Here is a 20,803-nt window from a genome sequence, read left to right on the forward strand (position 1 = left end):
TCTTAGGCCATTGAAGTACTTTACCCTCATAAAATGCTATTTGATAACCTTTATCTTCTAGAGCAGAAATAAAAATTAAATTCCTCTTAATTTTCGATACAAATAAGATATCACTAAGATGCAAGGACATGCCAGATTCTAAATTTAAAGAAGTGCTACCAAAACCTCTTACCGAATACTGAGCATCATCACCAATTACCACATGAAGGTTAGACTCTTTCTCCATCAAGTCTGAGAGATGCTCTCGATATCCCGTGATGTGTCTAGATGCACCACTGTCGATCAACCAAGTGTTGCCATCAGTTGACACATTGCTGGACAAGGCAGAAATTAAGTGGTAGTCTTCATTGTCTTCTGAGTTTGCAACTTCATTTAGGTTGGCCTCTCCTTGCATGGGCAGGTTCTGACATTCTTTAGCATAATGTCCAAACTTGTCGCATCCGAAGCAATGGGCACGTGAAAGATCCCTTGGCTTCTTCCTTGAATCGTAAGCAGGAGGTCTGAAGTCTCTATCTCTTTTGAGGTTGTTCTTCTTCCAATGACCTCCCTTTCTTCTGACATGTTGAGATGCAAGCACATGTTGATCTCTTCCATGAGAGCCTTTATGCATTTCTCTGGCAGCAAGGCGTGACTCCTCTTGAATGCAATTTGACCGGAGGCGATCAAAGGAAGGGAATTTAGCTCTTCAACTTATGCTTTGAATAAAAGGATCCCAAGAGTCAGGAAGACCATTCAAAACAATCATGACAATATCCTTGTCCACAACCTCGCTTCCAATGGTGCTGAGTTGGTCCTTCAATTCTGAAATCTTCATGAAGAAGGACATGACTGAATCACCTTTGCTCATTTTGACTTGAAGAAGTTGCTGCCTCAATGTAAGTGTCCAGCTGATGTTGTTGATCTCATATATCCCTTCTAGATGTTTAAACATCTCTCGAGCTGTCTTCAATTTGGAGATGATTGGAACAAGATGATCTTTTACGGAATCAATAAGGAACTTCTTTGCTTTGAGAGCATTCTTCTTGAATTGCTTTAGCTCTTCTGGATCCGAAGGTTTAGTCAGATCCATATCTTCCACAAACTGTAACAGCTCTAATTCTTCAAGAGCAAGGAGAACACAAACCTTCCATGATGTGAAATTGAGGGCACCTTCAAGTCTATCCTCTACTTTCAGACTTGTAACTATCTTGCAAAATTAAAACAACAAACTAAAAGTGAAGGGCAACTAATAATCTGATTATTTGAATGAACCTAAAGCTCTGATACCATGTTAATTTTAAATGTTAATTTAACCAATTAGATTATAATCAGACTGTGCATGAACAGTAATAACAATAAAACACAAGACATAAGACACCAATACCCTGGGAAAACCTCCCTCTTGGAGGTGAAAAACCCAACCTTTAAATGTGATATGTATTATCTCAAATGTAGACAGTTTACAAGGCAATGACTTATCTTAGATTGCTGTTCAAGATATCGGTGATGAATGCAGCCCTTCATTAACAGTAGATGATTAGGAGGAGTAGCAAATGTTCAGATCAGATTCGCACAAGAGACCTGTTGGGACTCATTAAATTTGAGTCAAAGTTTAGAAGCCCATTTCAAAATTTTGCTCTGCATTTCTAAATGAGTCAGTTTGAATGGCCTAGTTACAGAGGGGGCAAAATGGAGCCAGTTGATTTTTAAAGGGTAAGGCTTTGGAAACATGTCCTACACCTTTCATTTGGCATATTCAGTGATGTGCAACTTTCAAAATTCAGTTTGGATAAGTTTACCTGGTACCCATTTCGAGGGGTGAGCTGAAAGTGCATTTTAGGCACAAATGCAGATTTTACCAAGTAGCCTACTTTGGGTGTTTATATCTTTTGCCCTGTTGATCATCATGAAGAATTTCAAAATGGATTGAATTGTATGTATAAATGTGAGTCAGCATGCAAAATTTCAAGTCTTCATGAATCCATTTGCTCAGTTTTCAAAGCTCGATCCGTTTGCAGTTGGTGTTGTTTGACAAGTTCCTGTTTCAGGACCTAGTTGGAGCCCTGTTTTGCATAAGTGTAAAAGTTGCCTCAGTGAATGTCATGTCATAATGTTTGTTCCGGGTTGTTATTGGTATAAATGACAAGATATGTTTCAAGTTTCAAGCCCCTACCAATCCGTTTAGTTGGTTTTCAAAAGAGTTCATTGAACCATCGTTTTCAGTCTTCCGCACTTTCATTGTTATATCAGTCAAAGTGGCCATTTTCATGAGCGCACTATTTGTATCGAGTCAAACTTTTGATCGAACTGAGAATTCAAAGATTTAATATGTACTTCAAGGTACCTATGTTTCAAATTTGAGGGTCTATGGAGGTCATTTGATATTTTTGAGAAAGGCATCATGTGTTGCCAGAACATTGACTTCATCAGGTCCGCAGTGTCGACAAAGCCAGTTGGTCATTTTCGACAATTAATATCTCTTCGCTCGGGATTCGTCTTGGAAAACCATTTGGTAGAGTTCATGCTTGTATATCAGAGTACACGCCTGTTAGATGGCAAGGTCCAGAAAGGTGTTTTGACAGCTTTGAAAATTACGTCTTCGCGATTAAATGTGAAAATGTGTCGCACGCGCCTGAAAGTCGCGAAACTCAGTTTGATGATCCGAAAATGGTTCCGATCGATTCCAGAGGTATGTGTAAGGTTCGTGAGGCGTTTCAGAGGCCAGATTGCATGAAAACGAAAATTGTTTTAGTCGGACCCACTTTGGGGCCCGACCTGGCTCATGCTTGTGCAGTATTATTTTATTGGTGACTTGGCCCTATGAGCAATTCCAGAATAATATTGACATCCATTGTTGGAGTAGAATATTTGTATGTTTCCCACTAGAGGATAAGGCAAAAATGGGAATGCCTCTTGTAGTCAAAACAACCAAGGCATTTTACGAGTTCATGGTAAACACGCAAATACTAGTGCAATTTTGAAATGGGATGTGGCAAGTAATGGAAATTCATCACCACCAGAGTTTGAAGGGGAACAAAAGCAAATGGAAAAGAGAATCAAGAAGTTACAAGAATGGGCAAATGAAACTAATCAGCGAATGCACACTATGGCAGGTGTAAAACCAGTAGCTCTCTGCCGTAGCATGGTGAAAGACTGAAGTTAAGGATTCAGCAAAGGCAATGAACTTCAAACAGCAAATGGAAATTGGCATGTGTATTGCAAATGCTCCAACTTGACCTTTGTTGGCCTCCTCTCCGCGTGCATAAGTAAAGGGCATTCAAAGTAAACAGCAAATGCATGTAGAGCAGATAGCTCCCTCCTCCCCCACGTGAAGCCTCTGATAGATGGCGAAGTAGGTACATTAGTAGCAGGTAACATGGCTTTGGCAGCATCAAACGTTTCAAGCAAATGCAACAGTGTAGAGTTCCTCTCCTTCACGTGGACTATGAAATCGTCAAGCAAATAAAATGGAAGGTGTACATAATTAAGAACCACGACCTTTGCCAGCAATCCTCCCTCACGTGCTATGGTTGGGCGTTGAAGTAAGAAGGCTTTAGAACTTTCAAAGCAAATGTAATTCACAGTCAAAGCCAAAATCCCTCCCCTATGTGCAGCAGAATGCAGAAATCCTCATGTGCAGCAGGCAACGTGGTGGTGAAAGCCAGTTAAAAGTTCTTTTTTAAATACATTGAGCCTTCCCCCTCCTTGTCGTGTGTCTCTGACCTGTGGAGATGTGAGTAAGGTTTTAAAATTTCAAAGTTTATATTGGCCAGTGTAAAGCAAAATCCACGCCCTCTACCAGCATCCTTTGCCAGTGAAAATGCAGTTAGCAGTTTTCTCCTCCCTACCGTGAGCTGGAGAAGGAGTTTTGAAAAGGTTTAAAGCAAACCTCAGCCCTCCTGGGAGGCAACGTTGCAGACATAGGTGGTTTTAAAACTTTTAAAGCAAAATGTAACCTGCAGGTTACTTTCCTTTGGCGTGGCAAATGCAATGGGTAAATTGTCAAACAAAGCAATTGCAATTCCCCTGCGCGGTGTTTTGAAGAAGGCAACAAAAGGTTTCAATGCGGATGCAAACCAACCATTGAAAGTCTCAGAAAAAGCTTCAAAATGCATTCTCAGGCTAAAATGCATTATCCCACATTGGCTGAGGAATGAAATTTTTTGGTATTTATAACCAAAGGCACACACATTCATAGTGTCAAAGCCTTAAGGGCTTTTGACACAAGGTGCTGATGGGCGCGCAAGGTAGACCCCACCCGGGCGGGCACGGATACCAAGGCGACCGAGGAGGCTGACTGAGCGGCGACCTGCTGGATCCCACGCAGGCACGAATCCTGAGGCAAATTTTGCAGACAAAGGCCGAGTTAACTGGTGAGCAGGTTGCAGGAGATCGACGGTCGACGCGACTTCGTGAAGGAAAGAAGCTCGCCAGTTATGGTCTGTGAAATAGCGAAAAAATATGTGCGAAAAACCAAAGTTAAAGACCCTGCAGGTTCCAGGTGATCCGACGGTGCACGTGGATTCGCGAAGGAAAGATGCAAGCTCGTTAGCCATCGCGAAATGGCGAAAGACAGGTGGAGGTCCAGCTCGCGGGTCCCAGTGACATGGCAGTGACGTGGCGCACAGGTGGCAGACACGTGGAGATGACGTTGCGATGAGCAAGCAGCCTGGTGGCGGACACGTGGCGGAGTGATGATGTGTCATCCGAGGTGGCGCCCAGTGGATCCTATCTGCGAATCAGAGGCTGCCACGTGGCAGGGTGTCAGGCAAAAATTAGAGGCAAAAATGGATGAAAAATCAAATTTAAATGTATAGTGCAAACTATATAAGAATTTCGAAAAATTTAAATGATGGATCCATATTTAGAATTAATTCGCCCAGGGGTCCATTTTTGCCCGAAATGCCAGGTATCATATATCACCGGAAAGCTCTTGGGATAAGGAATCCAATCAAGCAGTTAGTTTCAACAAATTTTGGATGATGGATTCTGATCTTTTTCCCTCTCCTTATTCTAATTTTCTTCTCATTGTAAGGGTTCCAGAATTTTGGAGGAAGTGCTCCAGTTTTCATGGCTTCCATTTTCTGAATTTCTTGACCCAAACTTGTAAAGTTCTATGGATCTGTTCAGGCTATAGAGGTTACATTGCAGGATGACAGATTGTTTTCTAGTTGCAGGTCTTACTTGTGTCAGGCATGAGTAAACTTCCCATAGTATTGTCTCTGTGCATGTATTTCATTGTTATGAATTGAATCCTCAAGGAGGCTTATAATTTGTCATCTCAAGGAGATTGTATGATTGTTTGTAGGCATTCTTCAGTGAAGAGTTTAAATTCTATAATCAGTCATAAACAATGGAATGTGTCCCAGATCTGATAATTTTTTGAATGGATTGAGTAATGCATTAGTATAAGGTATTAATGTAGGGATATCTTGTAAGGAAAACAAATTTGCAGCTATGATTGGCATTTTGTAGTTCTGTGTGTGACTCTGTTGCCCAATGAACAAGGCACTGGTCTTTGACAAATTTGGGGATGGTTTCAGATATACAAAATTAAAGACAAATCTATTTCCCTTTGTGTTTAGGGGTTGTGTTCTTTCATTCCAAGCTCTTTTTCATCTGTTGTTTATACAGATTTAGCCAATCTGTAATGTTTTTCTAAATTTGGTGAGTCTGTTGAATGATCTATTTGCTTCATTGATGCTGTCATGGTGAGTAAATGAGTTAATTTCATGCATCAAAAGGGTGTCCCCCCCTAGGTCTAGCAAAACCTAAAGTGCAGGAGGATCAATTAGGGTCCTGTGTTATGTTGTCCAAGCCTTGATATGTTTCATAGACTGAAATTGGCCATTTCATAGAAGGATTGCAGGTGTTCTTGGGTTAATCACTTTTGGTGAACAACAAAAATGGCGACTTTGCTGGGGAAAAATGAAATGTTAAGAGTCTCTGGTTAAGAAAAATTTGCTTAAATATAAATCTTGTGATAATCCCATCCGAGTCACCACAACAAAAATGGCGACTCTGCTGGGGAAGCTGAATAGAAATTGCCTAATTTCATCCTGTTAGTCAGTCCATTGAGATTGCACAGAGTAGAAGATGTCTTTTATGGTTGAGGGATTAGTGGATGATTTGATAAATCACATTGAGATCCAGATGATTAAATTAGTTGTAGGCTCAGACATGAATTCTTCATCATAAAAGCTTGATAAAAAAGTGCAGTATAAAGAGACTCATAGATTTGGTGTTGTTTTTCCCAGATCTATATGTTAAATAGCCTGGAAGAGTGTTGGTTGCAGCGAGATTGAAGGAGACAGCAGAGAATTAAAATAAGTGTTGAATGGTATCCTGCTGTTCAAAATGTCCTCTATGCAAGAGGTGGCGACTCTGAGGTAAAAGACCGTGCTGAAAGTTGAAATAAGTGTTCAGATCTGAAGTCTTACAGCTGCAAATCTCCAGGTATTTTCAGAGGTTTCAAATGCAAAACAATTTGTTCTGAAAATTTGAATGTGTAATGTAGTTTTCCCATTAAGTGAACAGCACTAGTAAAGAGGGAAAGAGAGGAATTAAAAAATTTATTTGCATATCTATTTTGCTGAAATGTCTAGTGTATATGTTCTTCCGTAGTATGCAAATTTGGAAAGCTTTGTGTCAAGCAATGTTATGAAAAGATTCGAAAAGGATACATGCTTGAAGTGTTTTATTATTCAACCCAAGATTGTATAATCATTTGTGGGAGAAAGAAGGATTGGGATAGTGAAGTTTTTCAGCCTTTTGTATTTCCACATAGAGCCATGCCTAGTGAAATGTCACGCCCATGTAGTAGGAAAGGTTTTAGTATGAAGTACTATGCTGCTCTAAATTTCAGAGATATTCCGGGTTACCCAAATCCCATACCCACAGAAATTAGAAAGTATTTGCCAATGTTCAGTGGGAAGAAATCAGAATCAGCATGTCAACATTTGAAGAGATTTTCAGATTTGATAGGAGAGTTTGAAATTTGCCAAGAGGATGTGTGCATGAAGTTATTCGTACAGTCATTGAAAGAGGATGCAAGGGATTGGTTCTCTTTTTGGCCGGCAGATTGTATTTCCTCATGGGAAGAATTGATTTCAGATTTCTTAGACCAATTTGATGAAAAGATGAGTGATTGTGATTTGCTGAAAGAATTCACTTATATACAAATTAGGGAAGATGAATTGGTACCAACATTTAATATTAGGTTTTCACAAACATTGACCAAAATTTCCAGAAAGTATAAGTTTGATGATAAAGTATGTTTGGATATTTATATGAGTTCTTTTGACAAGAAGATAGGTTTCTTATTGAGAAACAAAGAACCCGAAACTTTGTATGAAGCTTTTAACACAGCTAGGGACATTGAAAATAATTTGAAATTTGGGATATCCAAGAGAGTTGTGTCTGCTGCTGTTTCTTATCAAAATACCTTCAATGGTGAAATACCATGTGAAGCTGAACAAAATATTCCTTGTCAAAATATGTCAAGCCCTGCTGTTCCTAGTAGTTTTGCTGATGTATGTGATTCAAAGCTAAATGAGAGTCAAGAATATCTGCTGTCAACGCCGGTTGCGTCTCACAGTAATGATGGAATGATCAGTGGGAATTGTTGTGATAATGCTGATACAGAGATAGACATATCTAAGGGATATGCACCATTTGATTTGTATGCCGGTTATGCTGATTATGTAGCTGCCAATTATGAAGTGAATCATGCATCTCTCAAGGATAGTGAAAATGAAAACAATGATGGTGATGACCATCGATATTTACATGCTGCTGATGTGTTTGATGTTGCAATACCAAATACTGAAGGATCACCAAATGTTGTTGATTATGCAAGTGAAGATGTGCAATATGATGTAAATCAGATTTTGATTAAGTTTGATAAATCTGAAAATGAAATTGTGGATGATGCTGATAGTGTTCTCAACGCAAGTATACCCAGTGATGAATGTGTTTCAGAATGGAGTGGTGCTGCTGATTATGAGGACACTGAGTTCAATTTTCAGCACCTTGAAGGTATACAGAGGAACAATGAAGATAAAATTCAGAATGAGAGCGATCTTGGCACAAGTTATTCACTTTCTTATGATCAACAAATGAATGCCAGTCATGCAGCTGATGATGGTTATGCAAATTCTTATTATTCATCTTGTGAAGATGATATAAGAGGAGACCAAGTCATATTCTTCAGTCATGAATCTGAAAACGAAAGTATTTTTGAAGATAAGAACATATGTGAAAGTGCTGATAATGTTCCAGTTTCAGATTTAAGTGAACCTATGTTTGAATGCTTTCAGAATTTCAAGTACCATGAAGAGAATGTGAATGTTGATAGTATGCTTGAACCGGATATGGAATTCTTTGTCTCTGATATAAATGTTCATGGTGCTGATTTCATTGATGAAAATGCTGAAGTTTTCCCTTGTTTTGAACAAGTTTTTAATGCTGATGAAATTCTGAACAGCAGTAGCATGTGTTGTAAAATTTTACTTCATGATGAAGATAAGAGGCATGGGTTGTGTGATGACTTCTTCAGACCACAAATGGAAGTTTTTCGGGTGGATATAAGTTTGAATGAAGAAGATTTAGTTGAGGATTTGCTTCAGCCAGAGGTATGCATTCTTTTCCATGAATGAGATATTGAGAATGCGGAGGTTTTGAGTTTGATAAACAAGGATAGTATGGAGTGTGATCAGCATAGTGAAGTATCACATCCGGATTGTAACATTTATGTTCCTTGTTTGCATCAATTGGTTAGTAATGTCCCTCATTTTAGGAATTTAAATGGTAATAAGGCATGTGCTGATGGGAATTATAATGTTGAGATTGAATGCTTTATTTTTGAAGTTCAACATGATGATGCCTTTGCAAATGGTAGAATTGATTGGGATAGTGAAGTGTATTGCAGCTTGTGGGAAGGCCTCTATAGTGAGTTGTCTCATGGTTTTACTTTTGTTGAGATAGTGTGTGATTACAAAGTTCAGAATCAGACAAGAGGTATGCACACCAGCTGTTACAGTAATGAGACAAAAGAGGTTGATTATAAGGATTATTTTCAATTGTTATTGAAAGGTTCCTTTGTTTGGATCATGATGTCAAGTGATGAAAATCAGATTTTTGACAGAGGTAAATGCTAAAGTTGTTTGGAGCAGCTTATGATCAGTTGTGAGTATGTTTGTATCTATTGTATAGTTGCTTTGCTTCAGTTGTGTGGTTTTCAATAAAGTGCCCTGCTGTTTGGGTTGAATAAGGAAGCCCTGTTTTTGAGAAGAGAACAGAAGAGTTAAGATCCGTTTTTGGGTGGTCTGCTTAACCATAGATTCTGGATTCTTATGTTGATCTTGCAATCAACCATCCCCAGTCAGAGCCACTGTTGGGACTCATTAAATTTGAGTCAAAGTTTAGAGGCCCATTTCAAAATTTTGCTCTGCATTTCCAAATGAGTCAGTCTGAATGGCCTAGTTAGAGAGAGGGCAAAATGGAGCCAGTTGATTTTTAAAGGGTAAGGCTTTGGAAACATGTCCTACACCTTTCATTTGGCATATTCAGTGATGTGCAACTTTTAGAATTCAGTTTGGATAAGTTTACCAGGTACCCATTTCGAGGGGTGAGTTGAAAGTGCATTTTAGGCACAAATGCAGATTTTACCAAGTAGCCTACTTTGGGTGTTTATATCTTTTGCCCTGTTGATCGTCATGAAGAATTTCAAAATGGATTGAATTGTATGTATAAATGTGAGTCAGCATGCAAAATTTCAAGTCTTCATGAATCCATTTGCTTAGTTTTCAAAGATCGATCCGTTTGCAGTTGGTGTTGTTTGACAAGTCCTTATTTCAGGACCTAGTCGGAGCCCTGTTTTGCATAAGTGTAAAAGTTGCCTTAGTGAATGTCATTTCAGAATGTTTGTTCCGGGCTGTTACTGGTATAAATGACAAGATATGTTTCAAGTTTCAAGCCCCTACCAATCCGTTTAGTCGGTTTTCAAAAGGGTTCATTTAACCATTGTTTTCAATCTTCCGCACTTTCATTGCTATATCAGTCAAAGTGGCCATTTTCATGAGTGCACTATTTGTATCCAGTTAGACTTTTGATCGAACTGAGAATTCAAAGATTTAATATGTACTTCAAGGTACCTGCGTTTCAAATTTGAGGGTCTACAGAGGTTGTTTGATATTTTTGAGAAAGGCATCATGTGTTGCTAGAACATTGACTTCATCAGGTCCGCAGTGTCGACAAAGCTAGTTGGTCATTTTCGACAATTAATATCTCTTCGCTCGGGATTTGTCTTGGAAAACCGTTTGGTAGAGTTCATGCTTGTATATCGGAGTACACACCTGTCAGATGGCGAGGTCCAGAAAGGTGTTTTGACAACTTTGAAAATTACGTCTTCGCGATTAAATGCGAAAATGTGGCGCACGTGCCTGAAAGTCGCGAAACTCAGTTTGATGATCCAAAAATGGTACCGATCGATTCCAAAGGTATGTGTAAGGTTCGTGAGGCGTTTCAGAGGTTAGATTGCATGAAAACGAAAACTTTTTTAGTCGGACCCACTTTGGGGCTCGACCTGGCTCATGCCTATGCAGTATTATTTTATTGGCGACTTGGCCCTATGAGCAATTCCAGAATAATATTGACATCCATTGTTGGAGTAGAATATTTGTATGTTTCCCACTAGAGGATAATGCAAAAATGGGAATGCCTCTTGTAGTCAAAACAACCAAGGCATTTTACGAGTTCATGGTAAACACGCAAATACTAGTGCAATTTTGAAATGGGATGTGGCAAGTAATGGAAATTCATCACCACCAGAGTTTGAAGGGGAACAAAAGCAAATGGAAAAGAGAATCAAGAAGTTACAAGAATGGGCAAATGAAACTAATTGGCCAATGCACACTATGGTAGGTGTAAAACCAGTAGCTCTCTGCCGTAGCATGGTGAAAGACTGAAGTTAAGGATTCAGCAAAGGCAATGAACTTCAAACAGCAAATGGAAATTGGCATGTGTATTGCAAATGCTCCGACGTGACCTTTGTTGGCCTCCTCTCTGCTTGCATAAGTAAAGGGGATTCAAAGTAAACAGCAAATGCATGTAGAGCAGATAGCTCCCTCCTCCCCCACGTGAAGCCTCTGGTAGATGGCGAAGTAGCTACATCAGCAGCAAGTAACGTGGCTTTGGCAGCATCAAACGTTTCAAGCAAATGCAACAGTGTAGAGTTCCTCTCCCTCACGTGGACCATGAAATCGTCCAAGCAAATAAAATGGAAGGTGCACATAATTAAGAACCATGACCTTTGCCAACAATCCTCCCTCATGTGCTATGGTTGGGTGTTGAAGTAAGAAGGCTTCAGAACTTTCAAAGCAAATGTAATTCGCAGTCAAAGCCAAAATCCCTCCCCTACGTGCAGCAGAATGCAGAAATCCTCATGTGCAGCAGGCAATGTGGTGGTGAAAGCTAGTTAAAAGTTTTTTTTAAATACATTGAGCCTTCCCCTTGTCGTGTGTCTCTGACCTGTGGAGATGTGAGTAAGGTTTTAAAATTTCAAAGTTTATATTGGCCAGTGTAAAGCAAAATCCACGCTCTCTGCCAGCATCCTTTGCTAGTGAAAATGTAGTTAGCAGTTTTCTCCTCCCTGCCGTGAGCTGGAGAAGGAGTTTTGAAAAGGTTTAAAGCAAACCTCAGCCCTCCTGGGAGTTAACGTTGCAGACACAGGTGGTTTTAAAACTTTTAAAGCAAAATATAACCTGCAGGTTACTTTCCTTTGGCGTGGCAAATGCAATGGGTAAATTGTCAAACAAAGCAATTGCAATTCCCCTGCGTGGTGTTTTTGAAGAAGGCAACAAAAGGTTTCAATGCGGATGCAAACCAACGATTGAAAGCTCAGAAAAAGCTTCAAAATGCATTCTTAGGCTCAAATGCATTATCCCACATTGGCTGGGGAATGAACTTTTTGGGTATTTATAACCAAAGGCACACACATTCATAGTGTCAAAGCCTTAAGGGCTTTTGACACAAGGTGCTTATGGGCGCCCAAGGTAGACACCACGCGGGCGGGCACGGATCCCAAGGCGACCGAGGAGGCTGACTGAGCGGTGACCAACTGGACCCCACGCAGGCATAGATCCCGAGGCAAATTTTGAAGAGAAAGGCCGACTTAACTGGTGAGTAGGTTGCAGGAGATTGATGGTCGGCGGGACTTCGCGAAGGAAAGAAGCTCACCTATTAAGGTCTGCGAAATAGCGAAAAAACATGTGCGAAAAACCAAAGTTTAAGACCCTGCAGGTTCCAGATGATCCGACGGTGCGCGTGGATTCACGAAGGAAAGATGCAAGCTCGTTAGCCATCACGAAATGGCGAAAGACAAGTGGCAGGTCTAGGTGGAGGTCCAGCTCGCAGGTCCCAGTGACATGGCAGTGACGTGGCGCACAGGTGGAAGACACGTGGAGATGACGTGGCGATGAGCAAGCAACCTAGTGGCGGACATGTGGCGGAGTGATGAAGTGTCATCCGAGGTGGCGCCAGTGGATCCTATCGGCGAATCAGAGGCTGCCACGTGGCAGGGCGTTAGGCAAAAATCAGAGGCAAAAATGGATGAAAAATCAAATTTAAATGCATAGTGCAAACTATATAAGAATTTAAAAAAATTTAAATGATGGATCCATATTTAGAATTAATTCGCCCAGAGGTCCATTTTTACTCGAAATGCCAAGTATCATATATCACCGGAAAGCTCTTGGGATAAGGAATCCAATCAGGCAGTTAGTTTCAACAAATTTTGGATATTTTGGGAGCAGTTTCCACGGGAAAGATGAAGGAAGTGAAATTCAGTTGGAAAAAGAAACATTGGGCAAATTCTGATGGATTGTGATTTTTTTTCCTCTCCTTATTCCAATTTTCTTCTCATTGTAAGGGTTCTAGAATTTTGGAGGAAGTGCTCCAGTTTTCATGGCTTCCATTTTCTGAATTTCTTGACCCAAACTTGTAAAGTTCTATGGATCTGTTCAGGGTATAGAGGTTACATTGCAGGATGACAGGTTGTTTTCTAGTTGCAGGTCTTACTTGTGTCAGGCATGAGTAAATTTCCCATAGTATTGTCTCTGTGCATGTATTTCATTGTTATGAATTGAATCCTCAAGGAGGCTTATAATTTGTCATCTCAAGGAGATTGTATGATTGTTTGTAGGCATTCTTCAGTGAAGAGTTTAAATTCTATAATCAGTCATAAACAATGGAATGTGTCCCAGATCTGATAATTTTTTGAATGGATTGAGTAATGCATTAGTATAAGGTATTAATGCAGGGATATCTTGTAAGGAAAACAAATTTGCAGCTGTGATTGGCCTTTTTGTAGTTCTGTGTGTGACTCTGTTGCCCAATGAACAAGGCACTGGTCTTTGACAAATTTGGGGATGGTTTCAGATATACAAAATCAAAGACAAATCTATTTCCCTTTGTGTTTGGGGGTTGTGTTGTTTCATTCCAAGCTCTTTTTCATCTGTGGTTTATACAGATTTAGCCAATCTGTAATGTGTTTCTAAATTTGGTGAGTCTTTTGAATGAGCTATCTGCTTCATTGATGCTGTCATGGTGAGTAAATGAGTTAATTTCATGCATCAAAAGGGTGTCCCCCCCTAGGTCTAGCAGAACCTGAAGTGCAGGAGGATCAATTAGGGTCCTATGTTATGTTGTCCAAGGCCTGATATGTTTCATAGACTGAAATTGGCCATTTCACAGAAGGATTGCTGGTGTACTTGGGTTAATCACTTTTGTGAACAACAAGACCTTATGAAGAGCTTTGACAACGTCGCCACAATCAACCTTTTAGAGTTTGCACAATTGCCTTATACAAGTTCGCATGAGGAAGGATCGCTGCTAGGAGAGCAGATAGCATTTGATTATTATTGTGTGTTCAAATGACTTCATCTTGAAGTGCTTATATATCAACCTTTGGTGCCAATTATCCTAAAGTCGGCTTGCATGTTAATAATGTTATATTGTCATTGTACATTTCCCACCTTAGACATTTGGGTCCAGCCCAATAGTCATTGAATTGCTTTTCCATGTTGCCTTTGGGCCCAGCCCAATAACATATGTAATTCCCTGTACATGTTGCATTTGGGTCCAGCCCAATAATATATTTAATTGCTTCCCACTTTACATTTGGGTCCAGCCCAATAACAAATTTAATTGAGATAATACATATGAATTTTAATTGTCATTTGACAACATTAAAATTCGATAATCAGGTATCCGTACTAGCTAACATTTTCAACATTTCAATCACCCTAATCATGATAAATCCTCCAACAAAACATTTGTGAAATTTGTAGCATGCTATGCCCCAAAGAGGTGAGAAAGCCTTTCCACAAGTAACTTGCTCTTTTTGCAATTTGATGTGTTTTGTAATAACTGCAGTGACATTCTTTTATCCTTTTATGACTGTTATTCTTCGGATCACAACATTTTATGGCTGCTGTACGACATCCTAAGTTAGGCATAGCCTAGGGTTTCACTCATTCTGTCATACAGTTGGTATTTTTTGCAAAAGGGCATGCCACACATGGGTATAGAGCTAGATGTGACTTCCTTCTGCTATTTGCTACCTCTAAGGTGTAAATAAAATTTGTTAATGTTTGCAACTACACTTAGCAGGCTTGCTATACCACCCACCCGCTAGGTATGACATTCTTTTCAAGCTAAAGTTATTTCAAGTTTTGAAGATTGTGATGCGATTGGAGCATAAATTGTATGAGTAGTTTATCATTTAAGAAATATTTAATAGCTGATATTGAGGTTTTCTTAAGTTTATTGGTGCTGGGTCAATAATTGTTAATGAGGAATTTTGCTGATCATGACATTAAGAAATTGTGTTGTCCATAATAAAAAAATTGAATGGTGTGCAGTTCTCTGCCAGTTTGTATATTCATTATTGATCTTTGTGTGGGGTTTTGGATAGCTTAGTCGCCAAATTAGCCTATCAATTGTTGTTTAATAATTTGAATATTGTTCGCACCTTAGCCATTGTATGCTCTCACCTTGCTTTTTTTGGGATCTTAGTGATCAATAAGTGCTAGTTGATGCATGAATATTGGGTTATTAACTTATTGTCATGATTATCAAATATTCCAATTGGGGACATTATAAAATCTCGATGACCCAAACTTACAATTAGATTCTTTCACAAATAGAGACTATTGCTCTAGAATTCCAAGGACCATATCTAGGTGCCTAAGGTGATCTTCCCACGTGTTTCTATAAATCAAAATATCATCAAAAAATGCTAAAACAAATTTCCTCAATTGACCCTTGAATACCTAATTCATTGCAGAGTGGAAATTGGCTGGTTCCTTAGTCAAACCAAATTGCGTGAGCAAAAAATCAATGTGTTCATAATGGTATTTGAAAGCTATTTTGTGTACATCCTCCGTGCAAACATGGATCTAATGGCAGCTAGGTCCCAAATCAATCATTGAGAAAGAAAATGCCCCATGCAACCATCAATTAGCTCATTGATCATGGGAATGGGGTATTTGTTATCTATTGTCTTCTTGATCAAGGCTCTATAATCTATGAACATTCTATGGTTCCAACATTTTTTTTCAAAAGAACCACAAATGCAACAAAAGGACAAGAACTCAATTTGATGAGACGCATCTCCAATAATTATTTTATCGCCTTTTCTATTTCTTATTTGCATATCCATGGATGGCAGTAACGGGTGGTCATGATAGGCGTAAATGCTTGTTTCCAACTCTATGATGTGATGGAATCCCCTATTCGGTGGTTATCTTGGTGGCAAATTACTGATCACCGCACTATGTATATCCAAAATATTTTGAATGTCAAAACCAGTTTGATGCTTACCCAAAGATGTATTAGTAGGCATTCCTTCTAGCATCAAGCAGCCGGCTGCCCATGCAACTTGTCCCTTGCAGAAGGCCCTCTCCATATTTTTTGCTGTGATCACTTGTGGTGATCCATCAAAACTGCCTCTAAGAACCATGTTTTTTCCTTCCAATTTGAGCTTTGATTCTATGGATTGATAATTCGGTGCAAATTATCCAATTAATGCAACCATCATTCTCTTAAGACCATTTAGTTTCTCCCAATCTTAGGGCATAAAGATCATCACATACCTTATGATCAGTAGGAGATAATTTGAGTAAATTATCTTTGTTCATGGAATAGTGAATTTATTGGCAACATTGACATTGAAAATAACGAAGTCTTCAACTCTCAATCCTCTATTAACAATAAGGCCTTCATCAATGAAGTTGAGGGTAGCTTCAATAACAATAAACACCATGATCCACTACTTGGATAGCAGTCCACAACCCTTAAATGGATGATATTAGGGCGCTCCTACCAACATCCAACTTCTCCAGTTTATGCTTGATGGATAGCTCTTTTGTGACATGTAGTAGTTTAGGCTCCTCATGATTTGACTTATCATCATATATTACCTCAATATAATGGACTTGGCCTTTGCTAGTGCATCACTGACTAAGTTCCCATGGCTCTTTTAAGGGGAAACAAACTTATTTCGTTTGAGTTCATTTCTAGTGGGATCATCCAATCTTTTGGCTGCAAATGGTTGTGGTGTGGCTCTTTGAAGTTATGAGTTGAAGCCTTCTTCCATGTTTAATTGGACCATGTGTGTGTGTGTCCAATTGTGTTGAGTAAGTCATGCTTGAATGTGTTTTCACATGTTGCCAAAATCTTGTGCGTTTGACACGTGTTGCAATCCATGGGCGTATCTCTGTAGTCTTTAAATGATCAGAAAAATACATTTTATAATATTAGAAAATGAGGTTAAGCCACTTGTCTAAGGGATTTACATCTATTTTGCCTTAAAAAATAGAAATATTTAGATGGACTTGTACCTTATATGATATTTGGCCTCCAAGCATCTATTTGGTGTTGGAGTTGATGGATTTCATAGAGATTAGGCATGGTGCAAGTGCTGAGCAAAGTGATCAGTGATCCCTACTCTTTCCTGTGCATAATGTTGCTCTAATTTATCTCTATCATTAGTGTTCTTTATCAACTTTTGAAACAATTATGAATATGGGTGTCTTTGGTGTAGCTTTGTCTGCCATCTGCTGAGATTTTAAAGGGAGATACAATGTAAGGGTCTTGAGTTTTGAGACCAAGCTTCTGGAACTCGGACTTCGTATGAGTGGGCATACTATTGATCTGGGGCCCAGGGGTGCTGGGGCACCATATGCTCAAACAGGTTCAAAGTTTTTATGTGTGGAAGCAATTTACAAGAATGATAGAGTGCAAATATTACTGATGTTCTGTACAAAATATGAGATAACAAATGCACTACGAGACGTGTATCTATCATATACCTTCATCAGCTTATGAATGAATAGTCATAATTGATTAATATACAAGTGTGGAAGACAAAGAAACGTCTTGATGGTTACAAGATGCAGAACTGTCTGTCTTGAGTTGACTCATTTACTTTGTTTCATTGTTTCCTTAACTGCTGCGAAATGGTTGTGCAGAACAAGGTTGACACTATTGGACCTGTCTGGCATAAAAAGATAAGAAATAGGTTGTTGCAAAAACTTCATATGTTCTAGGGCATCTTTAAAAACTAATGGTGAAGATGGCATATCGCATGGGCTAATGCCATTGCACTGTGAATCAATCAGAGCCACAAATCCTCCTCGTTCAAAAGGTGTGTAGTTCTAATTTAGAATTGGAGTCTGATGGATATTTGCCCCATCCAATATTTCAATTTGATGACATGCTATATTTCCCTGTTAAATACTACTTGCCTATGACAGTGCTTAAATTACTTATTTTGAAGGTTACTAATTTACTCTTATCATTTCAAATTTCCAAGTATGCAATAATCATTGTTTTCTTCTGTGTTGGTTTTATACTTTTGTTTTCTTCTGTGTTGGTTTTATACTTTTTTCTGATACCTTATAGATGTTGCAGAGACATTTTCCTCCTGATACCTTATAGCGTGTCTTATGATATATTGACAATGGTGCAAGAACTGTAATTTGTCATGAAATCATTTTGTAAACTAGTGATCAAGTTCCCAATGATAGGCTTTAGTATAATCTATTTTTCAGAAATGAATTTGTCCTCATCCTTAAATTTTTTTTATAAGAATGTCTAAACTTTGTTTATTGCAGATATGTTAGATGCTAATTTTCCTCAAGTGTGTTTAGGGTTGTTTCAGATTTGCTTCATATAGCATTTATATGATATAATGATTCATTTGGTGCAGTTTTTATCCTCTGTATCTTCTGGAAGGTGAAGTTTTATGTTTGACTGATGCCCTGAATAATTTGCATAACATTCAATTTTAACTTGTCAGTTGTTGAGGTAGAGAATCGCATGAAATGGTACACCTGAGAGTAATGGAGAGAGCAGTGAACTATAATTTAATGTTGCAGTTTGCTTAACAAGTTAAATTTGCTGTATGATATTTGTTCTTTTGTGAATTCATGTTATTGATTACGCTTTATAGTGTAGATCTGAAAATAATTATCTATTTTTTTTGTCATGTGGCTTCTGGTATGAATGCTTGTCATTGCCTCCTGCTATGTATAAGTGCATACAGTGGACACTGTATTGCAGGATTTTTATAGACTGTCCTTCTCTAAAGCAGGATATTTATTTCGGTATTTTGTTTTTTAGTATTTTTGATATACTCTACCTTTAGTGTATGTTTATGCTTCTGTGTATTTTTCAGTAGCCTCTTACTGTATGTAAGGCTGTTCAAGTTTTTTTCTTGGACAATTTTTGTGCTCATAAAATTTGCATGATGTTTAAGGATAAAGGATCATCTGAAATAGTCCTGAAAGCTATGGGAAGAGCGATTAACAAAACTGTGACAATTGCTGAATTAATCAAGGTAATTCATGGCTTTAGTTGGTCTTTTGTTAGGATCAAAATTTAAATAAATCAGGAATTGGACTTTAGGCTTCATAGCACGATTGGACAGGTGCAAAGATGATTTTTTTTTGATATATTCAATTTGTTAATCTGCACATATTCTTATCTTGCAGAGAAGGATTGCTGGTCTTCATCAAAATACAAGCATTGGATCAACTGATATTACTGATACATGGGAGCCACTAGAGGAGGGGCTTCTCCCGTAAGCATTATTTGCAGAATTCCTATTTTTGTTTCTATAAGATGGAAAGATTTCCTACAGGCGTGCTGACCTTTACTGGTATTTATTGGCATTAAGATTATAGGTTTAGTTTCTAGCTTTTTGACTAATGGCTTGTTGCTTACAGGCTTGAAACAACACGACATGTCTCTATGATTACAATTACTCTGTCTACCAAAGAGCTGGACACCAGCTCAACTGGGTAAATGAAGATGCATGGTTGTCTCTTATGATGTCTGTTCTTCTTTGTTGTATTTCATTTTACAAGTTATTTACAGGCAGCTAAATGCCTTTTCTTCCTTGTTCAGGTATCAGCCACCTCTGCCAGAAGATCAAGTTAAACCATGGACTGAATTTGAGTATGAAGGAGGTAGCTATAACTTTGAAAGTATTTCTTGGATTGTTTATTTGAGCTTCATCTTATTGGAGTTTTCTACTCATAAATTCAATTCCATCCTCATTGGTTCTGTAGAGGGCTCGCATGGAGGAAGAGGCAGGGCACGTGGTGCTCGGGGGAAAGGTAGAGCAAGAGGTTAGTATCTTGTTTTGAAATTAGTGTCTTTGGAAATATGTTCGTCAGATTCTTAATCTTCTAGGTACACATCTTTGTTGAGTGTGATGATGAGTGTGTCCCTATTTCAGGGAATGGCAAATTTGGTGGTGAATATACTGGTGATGTGAATTGGGAAAGGGGCCGTGGTTCAGGTCAGGGTAGTGGTAGAGGACGAGGAAAGGGTTATGGTGCTGTAACAGTCCAGCAGAATGCAGGTGGATACAATGATATTGACACATCAGAAATGCCTGTACAAGACTCCAGTAATCATCTTTGTGCACCTAGCTTTTGCTATTTTCTTTTATTGTAAATTGCACATTGACTATTACTGTCAAATGCTCTTAATATTGCTCACAATATGCATGAATGTTCTACTAGTCAGGATGGCTATAACTTGACCTTTTTAAATATGCATTTTTTCCATGTTTTCACTTCAACTATCCTAAAGAGCTTCTCATGTTTTTTAAAAGAGATAAAGTTTTAATTTTGTAACTAATTTCTTTAGTCTGGGTACCAGACAATCATATTCAATTTTTTGCTTTAAATTCAGCAGAAGAACTAACTTTAAATATTGGAATCCAATTTAGACTACCAAAATAGGTATCTTGTGATTGCAATAAACAATTTTTGAAATACTTTCATTGATCAATCTTATATCCTGTACTTCACATAGTTGATTAATATGCTTTTATCACTCATGGTTTTCAAGTTCAAATAAGTTTAGATTCAAGTTAGTCTTAGATTTTCAATCTTCTTATTATAATGAAAATTTCTAGAAACACACACTAAGTCTGTTGTTTAGAATAGAATACAAAACTTTACAACTAGAACCTTCCCATCACCAACAACCACTTTATATCCCAATGTTATAACAAGATCACTTGATCACTTTTAGTGTCTTTATTCTTGATACCCTTGGGCTATGAAATTGTAGGATTTTAGAATTGCATTTAACAAAATGCTAAAAGCTTTAAGTACAATTTTGATAATTAAACTAACTACTATTTGCTCTTTCTATGCATGGAAGCAAAAATTGAGAATTCATGCGAATAAAAGTTGACTAGCTCATTCATTATTCAAAAACACAAACACACACTGCTTATCGGGTA

The 20,803-nt window shown here is 38.4% G+C and overlaps 1 protein-coding gene across 2 annotated transcripts in view; it reads left to right on the top strand.

Moving 5' to 3' along the window:
* LOC131064683 (protein argonaute 3) overlaps positions 1–20,803 on the top strand; it is a 109,339-nt gene that overhangs the window by 6,714 nt on the left and 81,822 nt on the right. For both annotated transcript variants that reach the window (XM_057998919.2, XM_057998917.2), the window contains 6 exons: positions 18,800–18,880; positions 19,035–19,123; positions 19,269–19,343; positions 19,450–19,511; positions 19,614–19,673; positions 19,784–19,957. In XM_057998919.2, coding sequence (XP_057854902.2) covers positions 18,833–18,880; positions 19,035–19,123; positions 19,269–19,343; positions 19,450–19,511; positions 19,614–19,673; positions 19,784–19,957 — 508 coding nt within the window. In that variant the 5' untranslated portion in view covers positions 18,800–18,832. The remainder of the gene's footprint in view (positions 1–18,799; positions 18,881–19,034; positions 19,124–19,268; positions 19,344–19,449; positions 19,512–19,613; positions 19,674–19,783; positions 19,958–20,803) is intronic.

This window comes from Cryptomeria japonica, chromosome 8, assembly GCF_030272615.1.
Source record: "Cryptomeria japonica chromosome 8, Sugi_1.0, whole genome shotgun sequence".
Lineage (NCBI taxonomy): Eukaryota > Viridiplantae > Streptophyta > Pinopsida > Cupressales > Cupressaceae > Cryptomeria > Cryptomeria japonica.